This window comes from Salvelinus sp. IW2-2015, linkage group LG3 (genome assembly GCF_002910315.2).
Source record: "Salvelinus sp. IW2-2015 linkage group LG3, ASM291031v2, whole genome shotgun sequence".
Taxonomy (NCBI): domain Eukaryota; kingdom Metazoa; phylum Chordata; class Actinopteri; order Salmoniformes; family Salmonidae; genus Salvelinus; species Salvelinus sp. IW2-2015.
Window position 1 is genome coordinate 5,427,490 of NC_036840.1, and position 19,769 is coordinate 5,447,258.

Here is a 19,769-nt window from a genome sequence, read left to right on the forward strand (position 1 = left end):
TGTTTCATTGTTATTTTGGATGAGGCCTAAACATGGGCAGTTTAGAAGTAGTGCAGCGTACGGACTCCATGTGCAATATGCAATAGTGAATAAAACAGTGGGTGTGTTACCGTTAGATTAGAAGCATGGCAGTTGTGCAGGTTTAGCTAACGAACACAACGGACACAGTGCGCTAAAGGACAGTATAATACATGGTCACTGGAGCCACCAAACAACGAACTCATCTCTGTTCCTGTGTTGCAACGATATCTGTCTCTCACCATAACCCTGGTACTAACGGACTTTATGTGTCCTCGCATGTCAGCTCCCAGCATAGGAAGCGGGGATATTAACCTGTATTGATTTCAATCAAAACAGTTGAATTGGGCTGCTGGTGTGGTAGGTTTAGTGGCACAGGCTAAATACATGAGCAGTACTAGATTTCTGTCGACAGGTCGCATTTCACAGATTCCTAGATACGCGACAAAAGCTTCTTTCTCATATTCCAAGCCTTGTGGCCTCCTAACATGCGTTCTGTATCTTACACCATTATCTCTGGCTAGTCTGATGTTTGAGTAGTAGTCAGGGCAGTCACCCCTTCCTCCAGCAATACACCATGCAGTATCCCACAACATGGTTGTCGTTGTTACTCTGGCAGTTTGAGTGTCTCTGAAACAGAGGGGCCCCTGCGGGGAGGCCCCCGAGCGGAACCCTGGAGAGTGAAAGACCAGGATGCCCCCCCCTTGAGCTCAGTCTGCAGTTTGATAGTGGCAGAGGGGGACGTGAGGGTGGTGGTGAAGGGGAGTGTGGTTGGCAGTAGGGAGGGGCTCTAGATGTTGGTCTCCCTCTGCATGGCGTCCTCATCCTTGGGGTCTACCATGTCCTCCAAGGCCTGGGCGTCCCCGTCTGTCTCCTTTTGGTCCTGGTCCCGGTCAGGGTCCTCGGTTTCAGTCCGTTTGTACATCTCCTCCTGCTTGCGCTCCTTGGCCAGGAGTCTGTAGTTGATGAAGTTGCCGATGAACAGCCAAATACTGGCCATGATCACCACAGCCCCACAGCAAAAATACATGTACTTGTAGTTTTTGGTGATGTCCACCAGTTTACCTGTAAATAAGAGCATAGAAAGGGTAAATGTTATTACATTTTTTATTTTTCATATCGCTATTTTCTGCATTTCCAAATATGCCTTTATCAGTTTCTTCATGTCTACTGATCTTTAATGAGGACATTATCCCAAATAAATGAAGCATTTTGTCAAGGACCAATAATCACAGAATTAACTTTCCATTTGTTGTTATTGTAATTAGACAAATAAGCACATATTATAAGAATTCCAAAATGTAATATTGCTTTTCCACTCTAAATCAGCAAACTCTATAACCAAGATCAAACCAAGTGAATGACTACTAAGCAATAGCACTCCTTAAAACAATAATTGAGTGACTTTAATTTATTCCTTTGGCATATCAACTGCTTAAAAAGTAAGCAATGTCTCACAACTGAATTAAGTACTAATGAGTTGAGAGATCAGTGACATACCTGCCAGAGGTGGACCAATGAGGACAGGGCAGCACTCCACAATGGTGGTGAGCCCCACAGCGCTGGAGAACCTCTGAGCCCCCACCAGGTCCATCAGGGTCTCAAACAGCACCGAGCTGACCATGCCGAAGGCAAAGCCAAAGAACACGGCGTACACCACCAGGCCTGTGTAGCTCTCCACCAGGGGGCAGAGGATGTGGCACACCCCRTTGTAGAGCACGGCRAARCTGAAGAAGTAYTGGATCCTGGGCCGGATCCACTTGGAGTTGGCCAGGAGCCCCATGGAGGGCCGGGCAAACATGTCCACGAAGGCCAGGATGGAGAGCAGGAAGGCGGCCGAGTACTCGTCCACGCCTATGTCCTTGGCRTAGGCCGTCAGGAAGACKATTGGCGAGAAAAAGCCCAAGAACATGATGACGTTGCCYGACAGGTAGATGAGGAAACCGCGGTGCTTGAAAAGCGACAGGTCAATGAACTTGTTGACAGTCCCCAAACAAGTGGTCGTCTCCTTCTTCTTGGTGGCAGTTTTGGCAACGACCAACTCCTCATCCTTCTTGATCTTGCCCAGCGGTGGCCCCAGGGGCCTCATCAGGGAGCCAGCCACACAGCAATTGAGCAGTATGCCCCCCAGGATGAGGAAGCTGCCCCTCCAGCCGAAGGAGTTGAACAGGTACTGGTTGAAAGGGGCTAGGCTGCTCAGGAATACTGGGCTACCGGCCATGGCTATTCCGTTAGCGATGGGACGCTTCTTATAGAAGTACTTGCCAATCATAGTCAGTGCTGGCTGAAGGTTAAAGGCTAGGCCCAGGCCTTTGTGAGGAGAGAGGATAATATGATTTAGAGTTAAAAAGAACATACATTTCTAACAAGTTAATTATCTGATAAGATAATTCAGGCATATATGACAGTGAGCATGAAATACACATTCGGATTAATATACATTTTCTTCAAGTAGCCAGACTGTGGTCATTAAATKATTTGACAAATCAAGCTTAACTGTACTCTTGTAATGTATCTATAGTCTTTTACTATGATCTTTGTGAAACACAGAATGGAAAAGTCCAAATCAGTTGTAGGCCTATTTTCAACCAGCTACTTAAGGAGTTTGACACTATAATCAAATTAACTCTGAATGAGTTGAAATGGATTTCATCGGAATTACCTCCTATAAGACCGATGCAAACATAAAGCTCCACCACGCTGTTGCAGAAGGAAGCAGATATCAACCCGATAGAAGACAGTACTCCCCCCATGATCATGACAGGTCTGCAGCCATATGTGTTTACCAGTACACTGCTTATGGGACCTGGAAGAGAAACAAATGAGATACTAAAAACATGGTCTTTCATCCAACCCAAACATTCAGCCTGTAATAGACTAGGGTAATCATGTAGTGATTACTTAATGATTTAAGCTTGTTAGCGTTGAAAGACAGCGTGAAACTTCCCGGCTCTGGAAATAGAAGTACTGTAACAAGACCTTGTTGATACTGGTAAACAATGTACAACATCGTGTTGTGTGTTCTGCATGTATTCTTAAGGGGATGAGGGCTGCATTGAGAGATCAGTAACAAACAGGCATGGGTGTAACACAGCATTATCTTAGTAGTCAAACAAACAAATTGCCTTATTGCCAATAAGTACAGAGCACGTTGACAAAACATCTGTTATTTTCCAGCTTTGCTACATATGTATCAGGGATCCCATCACGACAAGCAATAAATGTACTGTTGGACCAACAAGACCAATGACACAGAGTGCAGATGAGGTCTTGGACATAACTCAGGACCCAGATTAACCAATTGGTGCCTGTCAGCCTTGGACAGGCTGCACTGAGAGCTGAGGGCCAAACTAATAGAGTGTTAGTCAAACGGAATGAGTCAAAATCGATCACGCCCGTCAAGCATCATCGACACGCTGAGTGAAGACATTGAACTGAGCTCTGGTTGGACACGCAATGGGTCTCTCTGTTTCATAAGCTTTCAAGGCACAGCTGCCATGCTAATGCAAAACAGAGACCCAATGTGGCAACCAGTTATCTTATGAAATGGATAATAGACACTGACTGTGTGAATACACACTGCATGGGCATAGATAGGTTTCATACGTGACAGCGAGAGAACGCTGGTTAACGTAAATGGACTCCTTTGAATTGTAGCATCACCAGATGTATTTGCTGAAAGTGCACTGCAATGCAATGTTTTCATATCTGAAAAGAGGTGGAATCATGAACTATGATACACACACACCTTGAAGTGAGCTGAAGACCTTGGCTCCATGGCCCATTTGTCCCTCAACTCAGTTTCTCTGTAATTCACAATTTTCCATGAGTAACAGTAAGCACTTGATATTGGTAGTAAACGCACAGATGAGTTGAGTGGGCCGACCAGCATCACGCTACTATGCCACACTGCACTTTCCATTTCCTTTTTACCTTCAATAAGGGCTTGCCACACAACTTCTTAGAGGCATACAACACAAGACAACTGGCAGCAAGTGAATCTTAGCAGATGTTGGTTTTAGTGGGTCAACCCGTTATTCAACCCTCTCTATGGTCATTGATAGTACATCATTCTGAAAGGTCCAAACAATTCCTTTTAAATTGTGTCCTTGTCAAATTTCTAAAAGTTGTTGTTGAGGGAAACTTTATCCTTTGTATTTCTAAAGTCCTGTTATGTTTGAACCTCTGGTCTCCACTACTTGATAGGGTGAGGACTGACTCTGCTTCTATGGCATGTCACAATGTCCCCTTTCATGACAGACTTTAAACAAAAGGAAGAGTAAATTGAATAAGAAACGATAAGAGTAATGAAAGATTTTTCCCTTTTTTGAATAATGCCCCCATTAGCAAGCAGAAGATGTGCCGTATCTGTGTCGGACTCGGGGAGCGGTGCTATTTAAAAAGCAGGTTGGGGAAGAAGTCGCCTGACTTCATTTGCTCTGCGTGAATCTTTTTTCGACCTTGAGGAGAAGAGCCCTCCTCATTTGCATACAGAGCACTTATCAGTATTCTCCTGAGTCTGGTGGTGAAGCCTGGATCGGCCAAGTGGAGGGAGCCCTTGAGGTTTCATATTAGCTCCTTTTAAAAAGGAATTCATAAGTGAAGTTTAATTGCTGCAATAGCTGGACAGACTTTCCAGGTTACCAAAAGCAAATTAGGAGTTTGTTTTGACAGTAACTTTAAGGACAAACAATTTGACTACTATTGACATTCAACATGCCATCTTTGAACATACTGTATCTCAGCCCCTACCAACATGCTTGGGCCCATTAATAAAACATTTTATTGAAGTATGATCAGATACCATAACTTAATGTTGCTTGTGTCCAGACTTGAGGCAAAATATGGGCTCAATCATGGAAACAAATACCTACAAGAGGATGGGTACACCCGTCATTTACCCTTTCAGCTGTGATTTATTTCACAGGACCTAAAAGCTAGTTACACAAACTTCCATCTTTCTGCTGTCTAACACATTTTTCTACCACTCCCTGATTTGTGAGGTTGGAAAAGAAAAGGTTGATAAACCGTCAAGATAGCTGACTATGCAGGAAACTGATGTTTGCAATCCATCATATTATTAATGTCTCTCATTCTCTCTCATTACGGAATAAAGCGCTGATATATGAAGCTTAGAGTTGTTTTCCAGAGCAGTCATACAAGGACGCAAACATGAATTCTATCAGTGGTTGATCGACTAATAAACACAGCTTAGCTAGCCATATTTCTTCTGGACAGTTCAGTTAGCATTGAGGCTAATGTGCCTGGCAGTGAGAGAGCTCTGCTGTGCTGACTGTCAACAGAGGAAGGTACTGTATGTAGCCATGCTGCCTAGCCTAGTCAAGGTCAACTCTCCCTCTCTCTGTGTGGATTAGTGACATTGATCCAACACTGACACACACACAGCCTCCATATTAGCACGTCACTGCAGAGCGACACTCAGCCAGGCTAGAAGGGAGGGACGGGAGAACAGGACATCTGCAGTAGGCATATAGATGATGCAATAGTGTGCAATATTTCACAATATTTCCCTTTGGGCTCTTTTCTGCACCCATCATCATCATTACTAATCATTCATCTCTGAGCCAAACATCCAGGAAGATATGAAATAGTTGCCTTCACTTCCAGTTGTTGCGCATTTGTGGTTGTATCTAATATGTGTGTGATATGTGTCATCATAAAAATAGGTTGGCTGCTGTTTGAAATCAGCAAGAGCCACACATTGGCATATCCTGATGTTTGAGGACATGGCAAGCATTTCCAGTTTGTTTGCTCTTTGATTGCATCCAATCAGCATCATAAGTGGCACTGCTATCTTATCAGTTAGGGAGTCTGCCTGATGACTGCCCTAGAGAATTCAGTAAGTGTCTGACCTCTGAACTCGTGGTGGAGGTGGCAGTTGCGTCAACAGCACAGACGGCAGGCGGTGTGAAAACAACAGGTGCGTTGTAAAGGAGCCACAAGTCTCCTTTCTCTTCCAAGAGGACAAACACCCTCAATAAGCAGCTCTCTGGTTGGGGTAAATATTTGGTGATGCGTGATTGTTTTTCCGCCATGTTATTCCAGAGAGCAGCATATACCGCACTGGGCTGTCCGTTGCTTGTAGAAATAAAGAATGCATTAAACACTGAAAGGACAATTGCTTTATCAGGCTACAGCTGGTGCAAACACATAGGACAAGAGAGCAGGTGTTTAATGAATAGCTGATGAAGCTCTGTTCTCCCCTTTGCTCAGAGATCAATATGAATGAATTACACTAAACATTTTAATGAGGGACAAGTGCCTTGTACAGGCTTGTCACATATAGAGGATGGTATTGGGTGTCCTTGGCTCTCTATGGCCAATTGGCCATCACTGTCACCATCATCGCAACAACGGTCTAGGATACAACAAACCCTGTTGACAGCAACAATTAGAAATGACTGGATGGGATGGCATCCGCTAACAGATGGCCAGCGTGGCATTGCCAAGCAAGGTGCCTACTGGCTAACCTAGTGAGGGGTAAAGTCATGCAGAGAAGGAGAACGTGATGCATTACTACTACAATACGCTTATGACTAGTCACAGAAACCGTGTGTTTGTCTTGAATGTCCATTTAAATATGGTCATAGGTTCTCATAGGAGACACACAATCAGATCAGTACAGGTACCTTGCCCCATACTTAGGGCCTGAATTTTCCCTGGACAGGTCACATGGTGAAGATAAACTCAGGGCACTACATATACAGAAACCCAACTCTTAACAAATCAGACAGACGACTTCATCAAGAGACTACCTGGACATGAACTTCTTACCTCCTGCGTACATGACGGCCAGCATGATGGAGGAGATCCATGCTATCTGGCTGTAGGAGCAATCAAAGATCTTCTGGATGTCCTTGAAGTAGACGGTGATGGCCTTGGGGAAGGCGTAGGAGAAGCCGATGGAGATGAAGGATCCCAGCACCACGGCCCAGCCCCAGCCCCCGTCCGGAGGGGTCACTGCTGGGGGGCCTGCGGCAGGGGGTGGCATCTCTGGCCCGGCTGGCTCTCAGCGCTCACTGTTTACTGGAGGGGGAAAGAGGAAAAGGAAAGAGAGGGTCAGTACAGTGGAGATATGAAGAGGAAGGAGAGGGTCAGTACAGGGGACATATGAAGAGGAAGGAGAGGGTCAGTACAGGGGACATATGAAGAGGAAGAGAAACCGTTGAAAAGCTCTCTTAGTTGGGGAATTGGACAATAATGATGATAATGACATCTCCATTCCTTCTAAGATTAATTTCTGTACTGTAAACTTAGGCTTGAAAAATGAATAACAAAAATGTAAGTTATAAAAAATGTATAATAAAAAAAGGTCTCATATGTGGACTACTTGTAGACTATTCTCTCCCACATAAGGTGGACCACTTATGTGGACCATTACACACTATATTCAGAGGTTAAAGGTTGTTTGGAGACAATTGTAGCTAACACCAATACCACATTGACAATGGAATGTTTTAAGTGTATGCCCTACTGTTTACCACCGGTTGAGGCCATGTCCCTTTTGTCATTTAAACTCTTGACTTGGGTCATAAGACCAAATCTCAGCTCCAGAATACACGTGAGCGCACACACACTAACAGAGTTAATCACCCTTGTCACAAGGTTGAGTTTCTACCTGAAACTAGACCAGCCCTTGCCCCACCCACTTTTCACCTTGAGGGTATCCCCCTGGTGTGACAGGGGAGAGGTGTACGGGCAGCAGGGACCAAGATCACTTGTCTTTATTGACAAAGCAAACATGTCTCTGATCGTATATAAACACATACACCACACATACACACTTTCTAAATTGTTCAAGAGATATCATGGGTAAGAGGCAGCTGCTTAGTTCCAGGCACACAATCTACAACACCTGATGAGTGATATTAATATGTGCCTTCGGGATCCAATGAGCTTAATCAACAACAACAACAATATTGCATAAATTATATAATTCTGATCTCACATACGTTGACATGACACAACCAACCACTGGCTTATGAAGGCATTTCAACATCACAAGTAAAAGCTTATTCAAATGGGATTATCGTAGTTTAGCAAAAACATGCTCAGCCATACTCTAGAGACGATAAAGCTTAACAGGGGTGTGGCATGGCTTTGATTAGGTGGGTTAGAAGATTGAAGGTAGACACATAGCACACTAACTCTATTCAAAAATAAGAATTTGTTCTTAACTGGCTTGCCTAGTTAAATAAAGGTCAAATTAAATAAAATAAAAAATAAAAAATCAAGGTAAATTGTTGAGGAAAGTGGTTGAAGTTCCAACCAAACCAGAAGGGCACAAAAACTCTAAAACTAGAACCTTTCATTTCAATCTCAAGAGTGGCTGTAAAACAGGCTCCATGACAACAACAGGGTGCACTGAAGTCAGTGGCATCAATAAATTATATCGTCTCTGTCTCTCATCAAGACGTGGCCAGATCAGATTGCACTGCTGTGGAGCCTCATTCATATTCAGCCCTGTCTCAGCTGTCAACGGCAGGCAATTAGCTAAACTAGTCGCCATGTGCTGTGATTGGTTGACCTCTCAGAAGGAAAAAGGAAAACGTGAATGAAAACAGTTACTCAAATCAAATCAAACTTTATTTGTCACATGTGCCGAATACAACAAGTGTATACTTTCCCGTGAAATGCTTACTTACAAGCCCTTAACCAACAGTGCAGTTCATGAAGAAGAAAATATTTACCTAGTAGGCTCAAATAAACAGTAATAATACAAAGTAACACAATAAGAATAACGAGGCTATATACAGGGGGCACCGGTACCGAGTCAGTGTGAGGGGATACAGGCTTGTTGAGGTAATCTGTACATGCAGGTGGGGGCGAAGTGACTATGCATAGATAACAAATAAACAGCGAGTAGCAGCAGTGTACAAAAGGGAGGGGGGAGGGCAATGTCAATGTAAATTGTCCGGTGGCGATTTTATGAATTCTTCAGCAGTCTTATGGCTTGGGGGTAGAAGCTGTTGAGGATCCTTTTGGTCCTAGACTTGGCGCTCTGGTACCACTTGCCGTGCGGTAGCAGAGACAACAGTCTATAACTTGGGTGACTGGAGTCTCTGACAATTTTATGGCTTTCCTCTGACACCACCTATTATATTGGTCTGCCATCCAGGGCAGGAAGCTTGGCCCCAGTGATGCACTACCCTGTGTGGCGCCTTACGGTCAGATGCCGAGCAGTTGCCATACCAGGCGGTGATGCAACCGGTCAGGATCCTCTCGATGGTGCAGCTGTAGAACCTTTTGAGGATCTGGGGACCCACGCCAAATCTTTTCAGTCTCCTGAGGGGGAAAAGGTTTTGTCGTGCCCTCTTCACGACTGCCTTGGTATGTTTGGACCACGATAGTCCGTTGGTGATGTGGACACCAAGGAACTTAAAACTCTCGACCCGCTCCACTACAGCCCCGTCAATGTTAATGGGGGCCTGTTCGGCCCGTAWTTTCCTGTAGTCCACGATCAGCTCCTTTGTCTTGCTCACATTGAGGGAGAGGTTGTTGTCCTGGCACCACACTGACAGTTGTATGACCTCCTCCCTATAGGCCATCTCATCGTTGTCGGTGATCAGGCCTACCACTGTTGTGTCGTCAGCAAACTTAATGATGGTGTTGGAGTCGTGATTGGCCACGCAGTCGTGGGTGAACAGGGAATACAGGAGGGGACTGAGTACATACCCCTGAGGGGCCCCAGTGTTAAGGATCAGTGTGGCAGACGTGTTGTTCCCTACTCTTACCACCTGGGGACGGCCTGTCAGGAAGTCCAGGATCCAGTTGCAGAGGGAGGTGTTTAGTCCCAGGGTCCTTAGCTTAGTGATGAGCTTCGTTGAATGCTGAGCTGTAGTCGATGAACAGCATTCTCACATAGGTGTTCCTTTTGTCCAGGTGAGAAAGGGCAGTGTGGAGTGTGATTGAGATTGCGTCATCTGTGGATCTGTTGGGATGCTGTTGATGTGAGCCGTGACCAGCCTTTCAAAGCACTTCATGGCTACCGACGTGAGTGCCACGGGGCAGTAATCATTTAGGCAGGTTACCTTCGCTTCCTTGGACACAGGGACTATGGTGGTCTGCTTGAAACATGTAGGTATTACAGACTCAGTCAGGGAAAGGTTGAAAATGTCAGTGAAGACACTTGACAGTTGGTCCGCGCATGCTCAACGTCACTATAAAAGACATTAAAAAGTATATTTTAATTTTATGCTAAAACTGATAGTAGTTGAAATTTGAGATTTTATCAGCTGGTTTATAACTACTACACGACTTCTGACACACACACACACACACACACACACACACACACACACACACACACACACACACACACACACACACACACACACACACACACACACACACAACATTGTTTAGGTAAGGAATACCTCCAGCCTAGCTTTTCTAAATAAAGGCGTTGTTTCATCACGACTATGTAAACACGGTTGTTATTTAACAGACACCATGAGTATTTGTGACCTGTATTATGTGGGCTTAACGGAGGGTGAAGTGGTACAGAAAATGTATTCTTACAGGCATCTTCACGTCACTCTGTTCAGGTGCTTGACTTACATTTTTTAAAACATTTCTAACTTAAGCAAAAATAAATTGCTAATCACTAAAATATATAATCCTCTGTGCATATTCTCATGTGTTGCTCTTTTAATTAAACTCAAGAGATTGTCTATTTTTCAAACATCCATATGGTAATAAAGTCTAATCTGATTATTGTCTGGGGTTGATAGTGGGGTTGATTGATTAAACGTGACGACAATGCATAACATGGTCTCAGGACTCATAAGCTGCTTAGGTTTATAAATCTGAATAGTATACTGAAAATACCAAAACACACATTGTAAGCGATGATAACAGTCACACACAAATGTGCAGTCACGCACAAAAAAACTTTCTGTAAGTAAACAAAACAAGTTTGTTTAGGCTATTTGACTTACATGAGCCTACTTGTGTTTTTCAAGAGACGTTTATTCATTATTTGTGCTCCACAGTAGTTTCTCCCCTCTCCCCATGATGTCATCATGTGTCCTCTGTAATGTGTCTTTCCTCTGTTTGGTGTCTCAGAATAGCAGCTGACACAGAGGGATGGGCAGATGCTTTCACAGCCAGAGACAACCAACCACAGTCCCACCCAACCGGAGGGATATGTCCGGTCTAAGCCAATCACAAGACACCTCAGATGCCTGTCCTTGCCCGTTGTTGAACTGAGCAAACAGTGTGCCTACCTTAGGTCTACCCGTGCTCGAAACACTCCTGTTATCTTAAACTTCAGGGAAGGTTAATGGAGCCTTCGAATTAGAATGCATAGGCAGGCAGCTAACAACTACAACAGCATTCCTCTAATTGAATTATCTCAATGACAAGCTGATCAAAGCATGTAACACAATAGTGTGTGTGTGTGAACCTGTCTATGTTCTGTTTCAGGTGAGCTACGTTGAGTAACCATGGAGCTTGACACAGAAAAGACGTGTAACTGAGTTAACGGACACAATGCAGCACCTGCAGCAACACGACTGACTACCCATGAGCCACATGATGAGCAGGATTGGTGGCTTTGTGTCTCTTGGTACACCCAACAGGATTATGTGGGATAGAGTGTGCAGAGCGAAAATGAAAATGGATAGTTAACCTACTCAGAGCTATCTTGGCACCACCCTGACAGAACAATTTTAGTAAATATAGAGCCACTCTGAGGCTGGTTGCGGTTTTGAGCTGTGCAATTTACAGGATAATCACCCTTTTTTTCATTGACATTGTGTTATAATTTGTTTTATAAATAGCAGCTACTCCATTTGCCACGGTCATAGAGGTGAAGTAGAACAATGATTTTTTTTAAAAACACTTCACTTTTTCTCATATCTAGTCACTGCCTCAATGTAAAACAGGCAGTGTAGAAGTTTCTTGTTGGGCCCTTGCACAAAGGTATGAATGACATTCAGGCATTGCGAGGTCACTAACGTCACCATGCTGTACTCTGGTTTGTGTATCCGCAGGCCTTCAGGCAGGTACAGGCCACTCCTGTGACAGTCTAGGCCTCAAGGAATCTTGTGTCACCTTGGATGAAACTGACAAGAAGATTTGAGCCAAGTGTTTTCTTTAGCATCATACACTACCTGATTATGTGGTCTGAATAGCCTGTGGGAGAGGAAGACATGAGGAAGAGACGGAGAGCAAATAGATTGATAGAGAGGGAGAAAATGAGTGCTTGTAAAGGGGACTTTCCCGGTGAACAAAATGGAGAGCAGTTATTGATCACATCAATCAAAATCATGTTGATTGATTATAAGAATTCAGGGAGAACATCTCCAGAGCAGAAGCCAAGAGAAATGTCTAATCCGCCTTCTCTAAATGTCGCTGGTTCGAATACCTGAGCTGACAAAGGTGTAAAACCTGTCGATGTGCCCTTGAGCAAGGCACTTAACCCTAATTTGCTCCAGGGGCACCGTACTACTATGGCTGACCCTATTAAAGCAACACATTTCACTGTATGTGACAATTAAACATATTCCCCCCACCCCCTTTTTATTTGATATCACAGCACCAATGTTCTCTAAACAACAGCCAGAGAGTCTTGTACAAAGTCACGACAAAAGACAGTAACTTTGCCGGCTGCTTTCCACCAGACACTGGGTGATGAATTCATACAAAGCTCATAAGGTCATCAATACAATATCAGTGTGCCCTCGGTTCAGTGTACCTCCAGTCTGACGTCCATCACTATCAACAGATATGAGTTTAATACATAACATACCGCAAGGAGTCTAGTGACCATCAACCTGTGACACAAATGAGTGTCACAAATAGAACACTGGAAATCATGTGTACTACATAAAAAGAAATTAATAAATATAAAGTATTGTGTTAATTACTCTTAACTGAATATGAACTTTATTCATCTGAAATATTCCCCATTACAGTGCTCTATACAACTCTGTGTTGTCTTCAGAAGCAATTTTCATTGACCATTGCCATATGTCAGGCCATACTGCAGGTGCCCAGCCCCGGTCAAAACATTTTCCTATACAACATGCTTTCCATACTTGTTGGCTTATTGGGGCAGCAGGTAGCCTAGTGGTTTGAGCGTTGGGCCAGTAACCGAAAGGTTGCTGGATTGAATCCCTTAGCTGACAAGGTAAAAATATGTCATTCTGCCCCTGAACAAGGCAGTTAACCCACTGTTCCCCGGTAGGCAGTCATTGTAAATAAGAATTTGTTCTTAACTGATTTGCCTAGTTAAATAAAAGCTCAATTATTGGCCTCGTTGTATAACTTGCAGACTTTTCCTTTTTCAAGAAGAGGCTCCAAAATGTTAATATTACCACCATGTTTATATGTTTTCCCAAAACACAGACTGTTTCTGGAATTCCTGATTTGTTCTTCTCAAGTAGAAAACCAAACCATTCTGGTTCGACACCCATAACATGCTTTGGTTGAGGTCAAAGTGGCAGTGGAAAATGGTGACACAGGATTTAAAATTCCACCCAGCAGAGTATAATTTCTTAGATCCTCAGGTCTATTCACTGTATCACTACCACATAGTGAGCGCTTTTAATGATGAGCATAGAAATAGCACACCTAGAACAGATCTACCACTTCTTAGACTTGCTTTCAATGCGAATGACAGACCTATAACTCACATATCCATGTGAATTTGGTCAGGTGGCCCAAAAAGTTACATATCGCAGTTTTAATGATATAATGAAAGCAAACTGAAAGCAAACAAATGAACTCTCATTCTCTCAATACATTAATTCTAGGACTGGCATGTCAAAAGTGTAAGCCAGGGTGGTGTTGAAGGGGCTTGTAGCCTTTTCGATAGCAGGCACCTGACCTCGAGGTCACCTTAAAGTAATGTATGTACTGTAGCTAAAGTGTATTCTTACGAGTTCATCATTCACCACAACTGCCAACTCTCACTTCACACAAAACGATTCAATGTTGACATAAACATTCATCAAGATGGAAAGTAATATACCAGAAACAGTGATCCAGTATACAGTTGCCTCTTTAAAGACCTGTATAGTAAAGACGCAACAGGAACAACAACCTCAATGATTTCTCAATAGAGAAACTACTGAGAGACAATGGGGACACTGACAACCAGAGTAGACACACCCTGCCCAGCAGTCATTGGTCTTTCAATGAAAATAATCAATAGGTGTTTGATACCTTATTATTGTAGTTTCTGCTTTCTAACTTCTACGGCAACACACCCAGCAAGTAGTCTTACATGAACAACTGGTAATGGCAAAGCACACAATAAGTCTATCTACCACATTTAGGCTATAAGGAGACATTTTGAGCAACAATATACCTGTTAATATAATGGCATTACAAGAGTAAATACCAAGTCATTACACAGGTATGAGAACAACTTGGTGTAAAGTGTTACCGGATACCTTTTACTACAGGTTCTCTTAACCCATTACCGAGCTGATTTTGTTCAAATGCATGGGTGGTGACTTATCTACCATCTACCAGTTAACCACACCCACTTAGACTACTTATTAGACATGTCTTCAGCGCTAAGTAAGTACCTTTAATTACCATGGAAGGCCTTGAGCGGTGTTTGTGCATAGTCAGCAGGTGCGATTTATTTAGCTCACCCAGCACGCCAGGAAGGTAGTGTACTTTTGGAACCGTTCCATTGGTCTTTAAGTGCCAACCCTGCCCTCCTGGCGCACAGGGCGAGCTAAATAAAGTGGTGATTTCTGTCTAGGCAGAGTGTCATGGCCCCTGGAGCAACATCCAGTGCTGCCAGTGCCAAGAACCAACCTGTTAATCCATGCCAATATTTGCTGCAGCGTCAACGCCTAAGTAATGGTATGGGGAAACATACATATTACACCACACATTAAAAGTGTAAAGTTTTAGTAGTTTGATAACGGTGTGGAGATGATTCTTCTAAATTCTTCTACAGCATTTTTTTTTTTAATTAGCCTACATTGATTTGAGGGACATTTCATCCAAGTATTTGTTTGAGAGGGGGTCAAAGGGGACCACCGAGTAAGTGTTAGGCTATGTAAACACCAAACAGGACATTCATAACTGGAGAAAAAGCATAAACAAACTGGGCTCTGACCGAACATGAACTGTCTCTTACAACTTCTTTTGATAAGCTACGGCTGTAGAGGACCACTCAGCTACTCACAGGGGATTAGTCTGAGCTCCACTTCCTGTTTTCTACTACAGCACCATGGGACTGGAGCACTGGACGCAGCACCTAAGCCACGTTGTTGATCAAGGGTTCTTGTGCCAGGCTAGGGACTTACTGAAGGTATGCAACCTAATACATACCTGACTCCAGTTGACATATCACAGGGTATACATCAAATGCATTTGTATGCCTAATATTCTGTGGTGTAGGATACTGGAAATGGTTTCATATTGAATCTTGCAAGCACTTATTAAACATCATCAAATCAAATCAAGTTTATTTTATATAGCCCTTCGTACATCAGCTAATATCTCGAAGTGCTGTACAGAAACCCAGCCTAAAACCCCAAACAGCAAGCAATGCAGGTGTAGAAGCACGTGTATAGCATCATGTATACTAGGGCTGGAAATTGCCAGAGAGCTCACGAAATATTATCACGATATTTAAGCTGCTTATACGATATGTATTGTGATTCTCACAATTCTATATGTATTGCGATTCGATACTGCGATTTTATTGCGATTTGATGTTCCAAATTTTCAAACATATGGGAACATATTGCTCACTAAATCTGCTGCAGAGACAAGACAGAGCATGAGAAAATGAGTTTTGATTAGTCATGGAAATAAAAGTGCTGGAAACATGTTGTTTCAATATTTAAAAAGAAGATGGAGAACAAGCTTAAGGATGAACAATACCAGAGTTTTGGCGCAGGTACAGCTGACTAGTGCTAGCTAACGCTGATTAGAAAATCATTATTATATCTATATATTTGTCCAAAACAATATTGCGAAATGTAACTCTATGGATTTTTCCCTCATCCCTATTGTGTGCGCAACAATAATCAGAACTACTGCTTTGTAAATACTATGTCAACACCACAAACTTGTTTGGAAATTATTGTAACACATAAGGGCTGAAACCTCAGCAACTCAGCAGCCCAAAGGAATGATTTTCTACCCACATGGTCAGGGGGAACACTGCTTTTAGTTGACATGAAAACAGTGAAAGACATTAGTGCAGAGGACAGTGAATGTGGCTTGAGGGCTATGACAACAGTCCAGTATTTAGGATCGAGTCAGAAGTCATATTACCCTAATCACACCAGTGAATGACGGCCTACGGGCTGCTTGTTTTAGTCCAGATTACAAACCCTTTCCCCTGTGAGTTGCCTGACTATAAAACTGATTTATCTCCAGAGGGGTTGGGAAGTCAGATGGAGATGGATGGTGAGGCTAAGAGGCTGATGACAAAGGGCTGTGGAGATGAGTCAGCTAAGCTTGAAGCTAACCATCCATGTATTATTTAGCTACGTAGACTAGCGCACTAGCATGCAACATTTCTATTGGGATTTGAATGGTTCCTAGCCATCTGTCAGGTCAACTATGAAGTGGTGGCTCAACAAAGTGGAGAGGCCCCTATGTGGGTTACAGTACACCAATGTTAAAGGTTTCTCATGTCTGCAATGTCTACATATTACCCTGCCTTTAGTAACCCAAAGAAAGTAGTCCAGTACCAGAGACAGAACCAGCCTACGCCAGTACCAAAACTTCTCCAATAGGCCTACCACAGAGCAAAGTCATGACCTGGGGAGGAACGTGAAAACCCCTCAAGTGCATTATTAATTCATAATCAATATGGGCACATAGCCAAATCTATGGCCCATTGTTCTTTGTCTACATTTCTTTCAACAATGCAAGCCATATATTGCCCAATTTCCCATAACATCTCGCATTACCCAAGAACCAGGCAGACATCGCAGGTCATTTTGTAAAAAAACAGGTTTATCTCGTGCTATATATCCCCCTTTCCCTTTCCTATATCAAGTCAAGGTGGAACCAAGGCAGGTCAAATGTGACTGACCGGTGTTATATTTAAAGCCCACCAGCTGACCCGGAGAGTGAAACATCCTCTGCTTGGCCCAAACCTGTTTACGGAAAAACGTTCAGATCAGATCCTTAGATAATAATAGACTAGCAGGATTTAGTAACTGTGTCATCTCTGTGGTAAAATGGCTACTTCACATTGGCTATCGAGACGCACGCGATGAGAAGAGAGATGTACAATAGACCTACTGATTGATCAGTGATGACTCGCAATACGCGCGTGTAGAGCCTAATCCGTGTGGTCAGATACTCTGTGTGCGTGTGCTGCTGATACAAACCGGATGGAACCAGCCAAATATGCATATCATAATCTACACTGGGCCTACATAAAAAAGTACTCATAATTCTCTAGGCTACTGTAGTCTATAAACATCATTCGCACAATCTTGGGAGTATTCTAAGAGTAACGAAGAACATGTCTGTCGGTACCACATTAGGTTAACTCCGTGATTACGCACAATATGTGAATTTCAAACTGAAAAATAATGTAATTCAAAATCCAGCCTATTTGTTTTATAAAGCATTAAGACAACGTGGTGTGGGCTATTCTTGCCCCAATGACCAAGCAGCTCTCTAAATGCTCTCTAAATGCCGAAGCAACGCGTTTCATTGTAGGACAAAACGCACCGGCAGCTTCGTAAGTGTTATTTCATCACGCATAACTTTCAGGAAACGCATATTACCTTTTGCGAATATAGGCGCGGTCTATCCCCAAATGTGGTATGTGGTCCTTGGTCGCTGACCTTGTCAGTGTTGCGGGAAGATGGGGCTGTATTCTATTTGAATTCGCTTACTAGGAAGCTGAATGTGACGTAGAGCGTTGAAAGAAGGCGGCCCATCCTGCTGCTACTGTTGTTATTCTTGACCACCGGTAGCCTAGCGCTGGAGACAAGAGACCCGCCAGAGCATCAAGTAAAAACCAGCCGGCGCAAGCTCCAATACCCGTTGGGAGGAGAGGGGGCGTTCGATAATTTGTTTGAGGGAGTTTATCATTCTTTTGTCATTGAAATGTGGTTTACCTTATGTGGTTTAGCTTCCACTGGAGAACGCTCCGCGTGTTGTGCCCCCATTCAACACAAGCTCGAAGTAGGTCATCCGCTTTATCACGGGGATTCATTTAAACAGTCGTGTAATGAGAGAGTTGTCAAAACGCTTGTTTCGTGCTAGTAAACTATGCATCAAAATATTGTAGCGAATATATTTTCACATCACTTACGTTGGCCAATTTGACCAGTTTATCTGTTTGAAGAGCAATTGAATCCTAGAGCGCCAATCGCCCGTGTAGGCGTTAGGCGCCGCGCCCAACTTGTGATACACATTTATATATACACAGAACAAAAAATATAAACGCAACATGCAACAATTTCAAAGGTTTTACTGAGTTACAGTTCATATAAGGAAATCAGTCAATCGAAATGAAATCATTGGGGCCTAATCTATGGACTGGGAATACACCTACGCATCTGTTGGTCACAGATACCTTAAAAAAAGAAGAAAAAAAGGTAGGGTCGTGAATCCGAAAACCAGTCAGTATCTGGTGTGACAATGATTTGCATCATGCAGCACCACCCATTTCATTTGCATAGAGCTGATCAGATTGTTGATTGTAGCCTGTGGAATGTTGTCCCACTCCTCTTCAATGGCTGTGCGAAGTTGCTGGGAATCGTACATGTCGATCCAGAGCATCCACAACACGCTCAATGGGTGACATGTCTGGTGTGTATGCAGGTCATGGAAGAACTGGGACATTTTCAACGTCCATGAATTGTGTACACATCCTTGTGACATTGGGCTGTGCATTATCATGATGAAACATGAGGTGATGGCAGAGAATGGCACGATAATGGGCCTCAGGATCTCGTCACGGTATCTCTGTGCATTCAAATTACCATCATAAAATGCAATAGTGTTTGTTGCCCGTAGCTTATACCTACCCATACCGTAACCCCACCGACACCATGGGGGCACTCTGTTCACAACATTGACATCAGCAAACCGCTCTCCCATCAGCAAACTGCTCGCCCAAGGGAGTAGTACACAGCGTTTTACCAGATCTTCAGTTTCTTGCCAATTTCTCGCATGGAATAGCCTTCATTTCTTAGAACAAGAATAGACTGACGAGTTTCAGAAGAAAGCTCTTTGTTTCTGGCCATTTTGAGCCTGTAATCGAACCCACAAATGCTGATGCTCCAGATACTCAACTAGTCTAAAGAAGGACAGTTTTATTGCTTCTTTAAATCAGCACCACAGTTTTCAGCTGTGCTAACATGATTGCAAAAGGGTTTTCTAATGATCAATTAGCTAATCCAAGTTTATCATTTTAAAAGGCTAACACAATGTGCTACTGGGACACAGGAGTGATGGTTGCTGATAATGGGCCTCTGTACGCCTATGTAGATATTCCATTAAAAATCAGCCGTTTCCAGCTACATCATTTACAACATTAACAATGTCTACACAGTATTTCTGATCAATTTGATGTTATTTTAATGGACAAAAAATGTGCTTTTCTTTTTTTTTTTTATGACATTTCTAAATGATCCCAAACATTTGAACGGTAGTGTATATCATTGAGTTAATTAAGCCACATACTCAAGAAAACAAAAAAAGAGACCATGTTTGTTTTCTTGAGCAAGGCAGCTCCAAAATGCAGGTGCTTCAGCCCAGCTCAGTGCTTTCTGTAG

The 19,769-nt window shown here is 43.2% G+C and overlaps 1 protein-coding gene across 1 annotated transcript; it reads right to left on the bottom strand.

The window, feature by feature from the left end:
* Positions 1–599: 599 nt before the first annotated feature.
* On the bottom strand, positions 600–17,855 carry zgc:165507 (monocarboxylate transporter 2). Its single transcript, XM_023966641.2, has 5 exons — positions 17,769–17,855; positions 6,814–7,065; positions 2,681–2,824; positions 1,519–2,328; positions 600–1,083 (listed from the first exon to the last, which is right to left on the bottom strand). Exons 2-5 carry the CDS (start codon positions 7,028–7,030, stop codon positions 809–811), a joined length of 1,446 nt encoding a protein of 481 aa, XP_023822409.1. The 5' UTR covers positions 7,031–7,065; positions 17,769–17,855; the 3' UTR covers positions 600–808.
* Between the last annotated feature and the right edge of the window lie 1,914 nt (positions 17,856–19,769).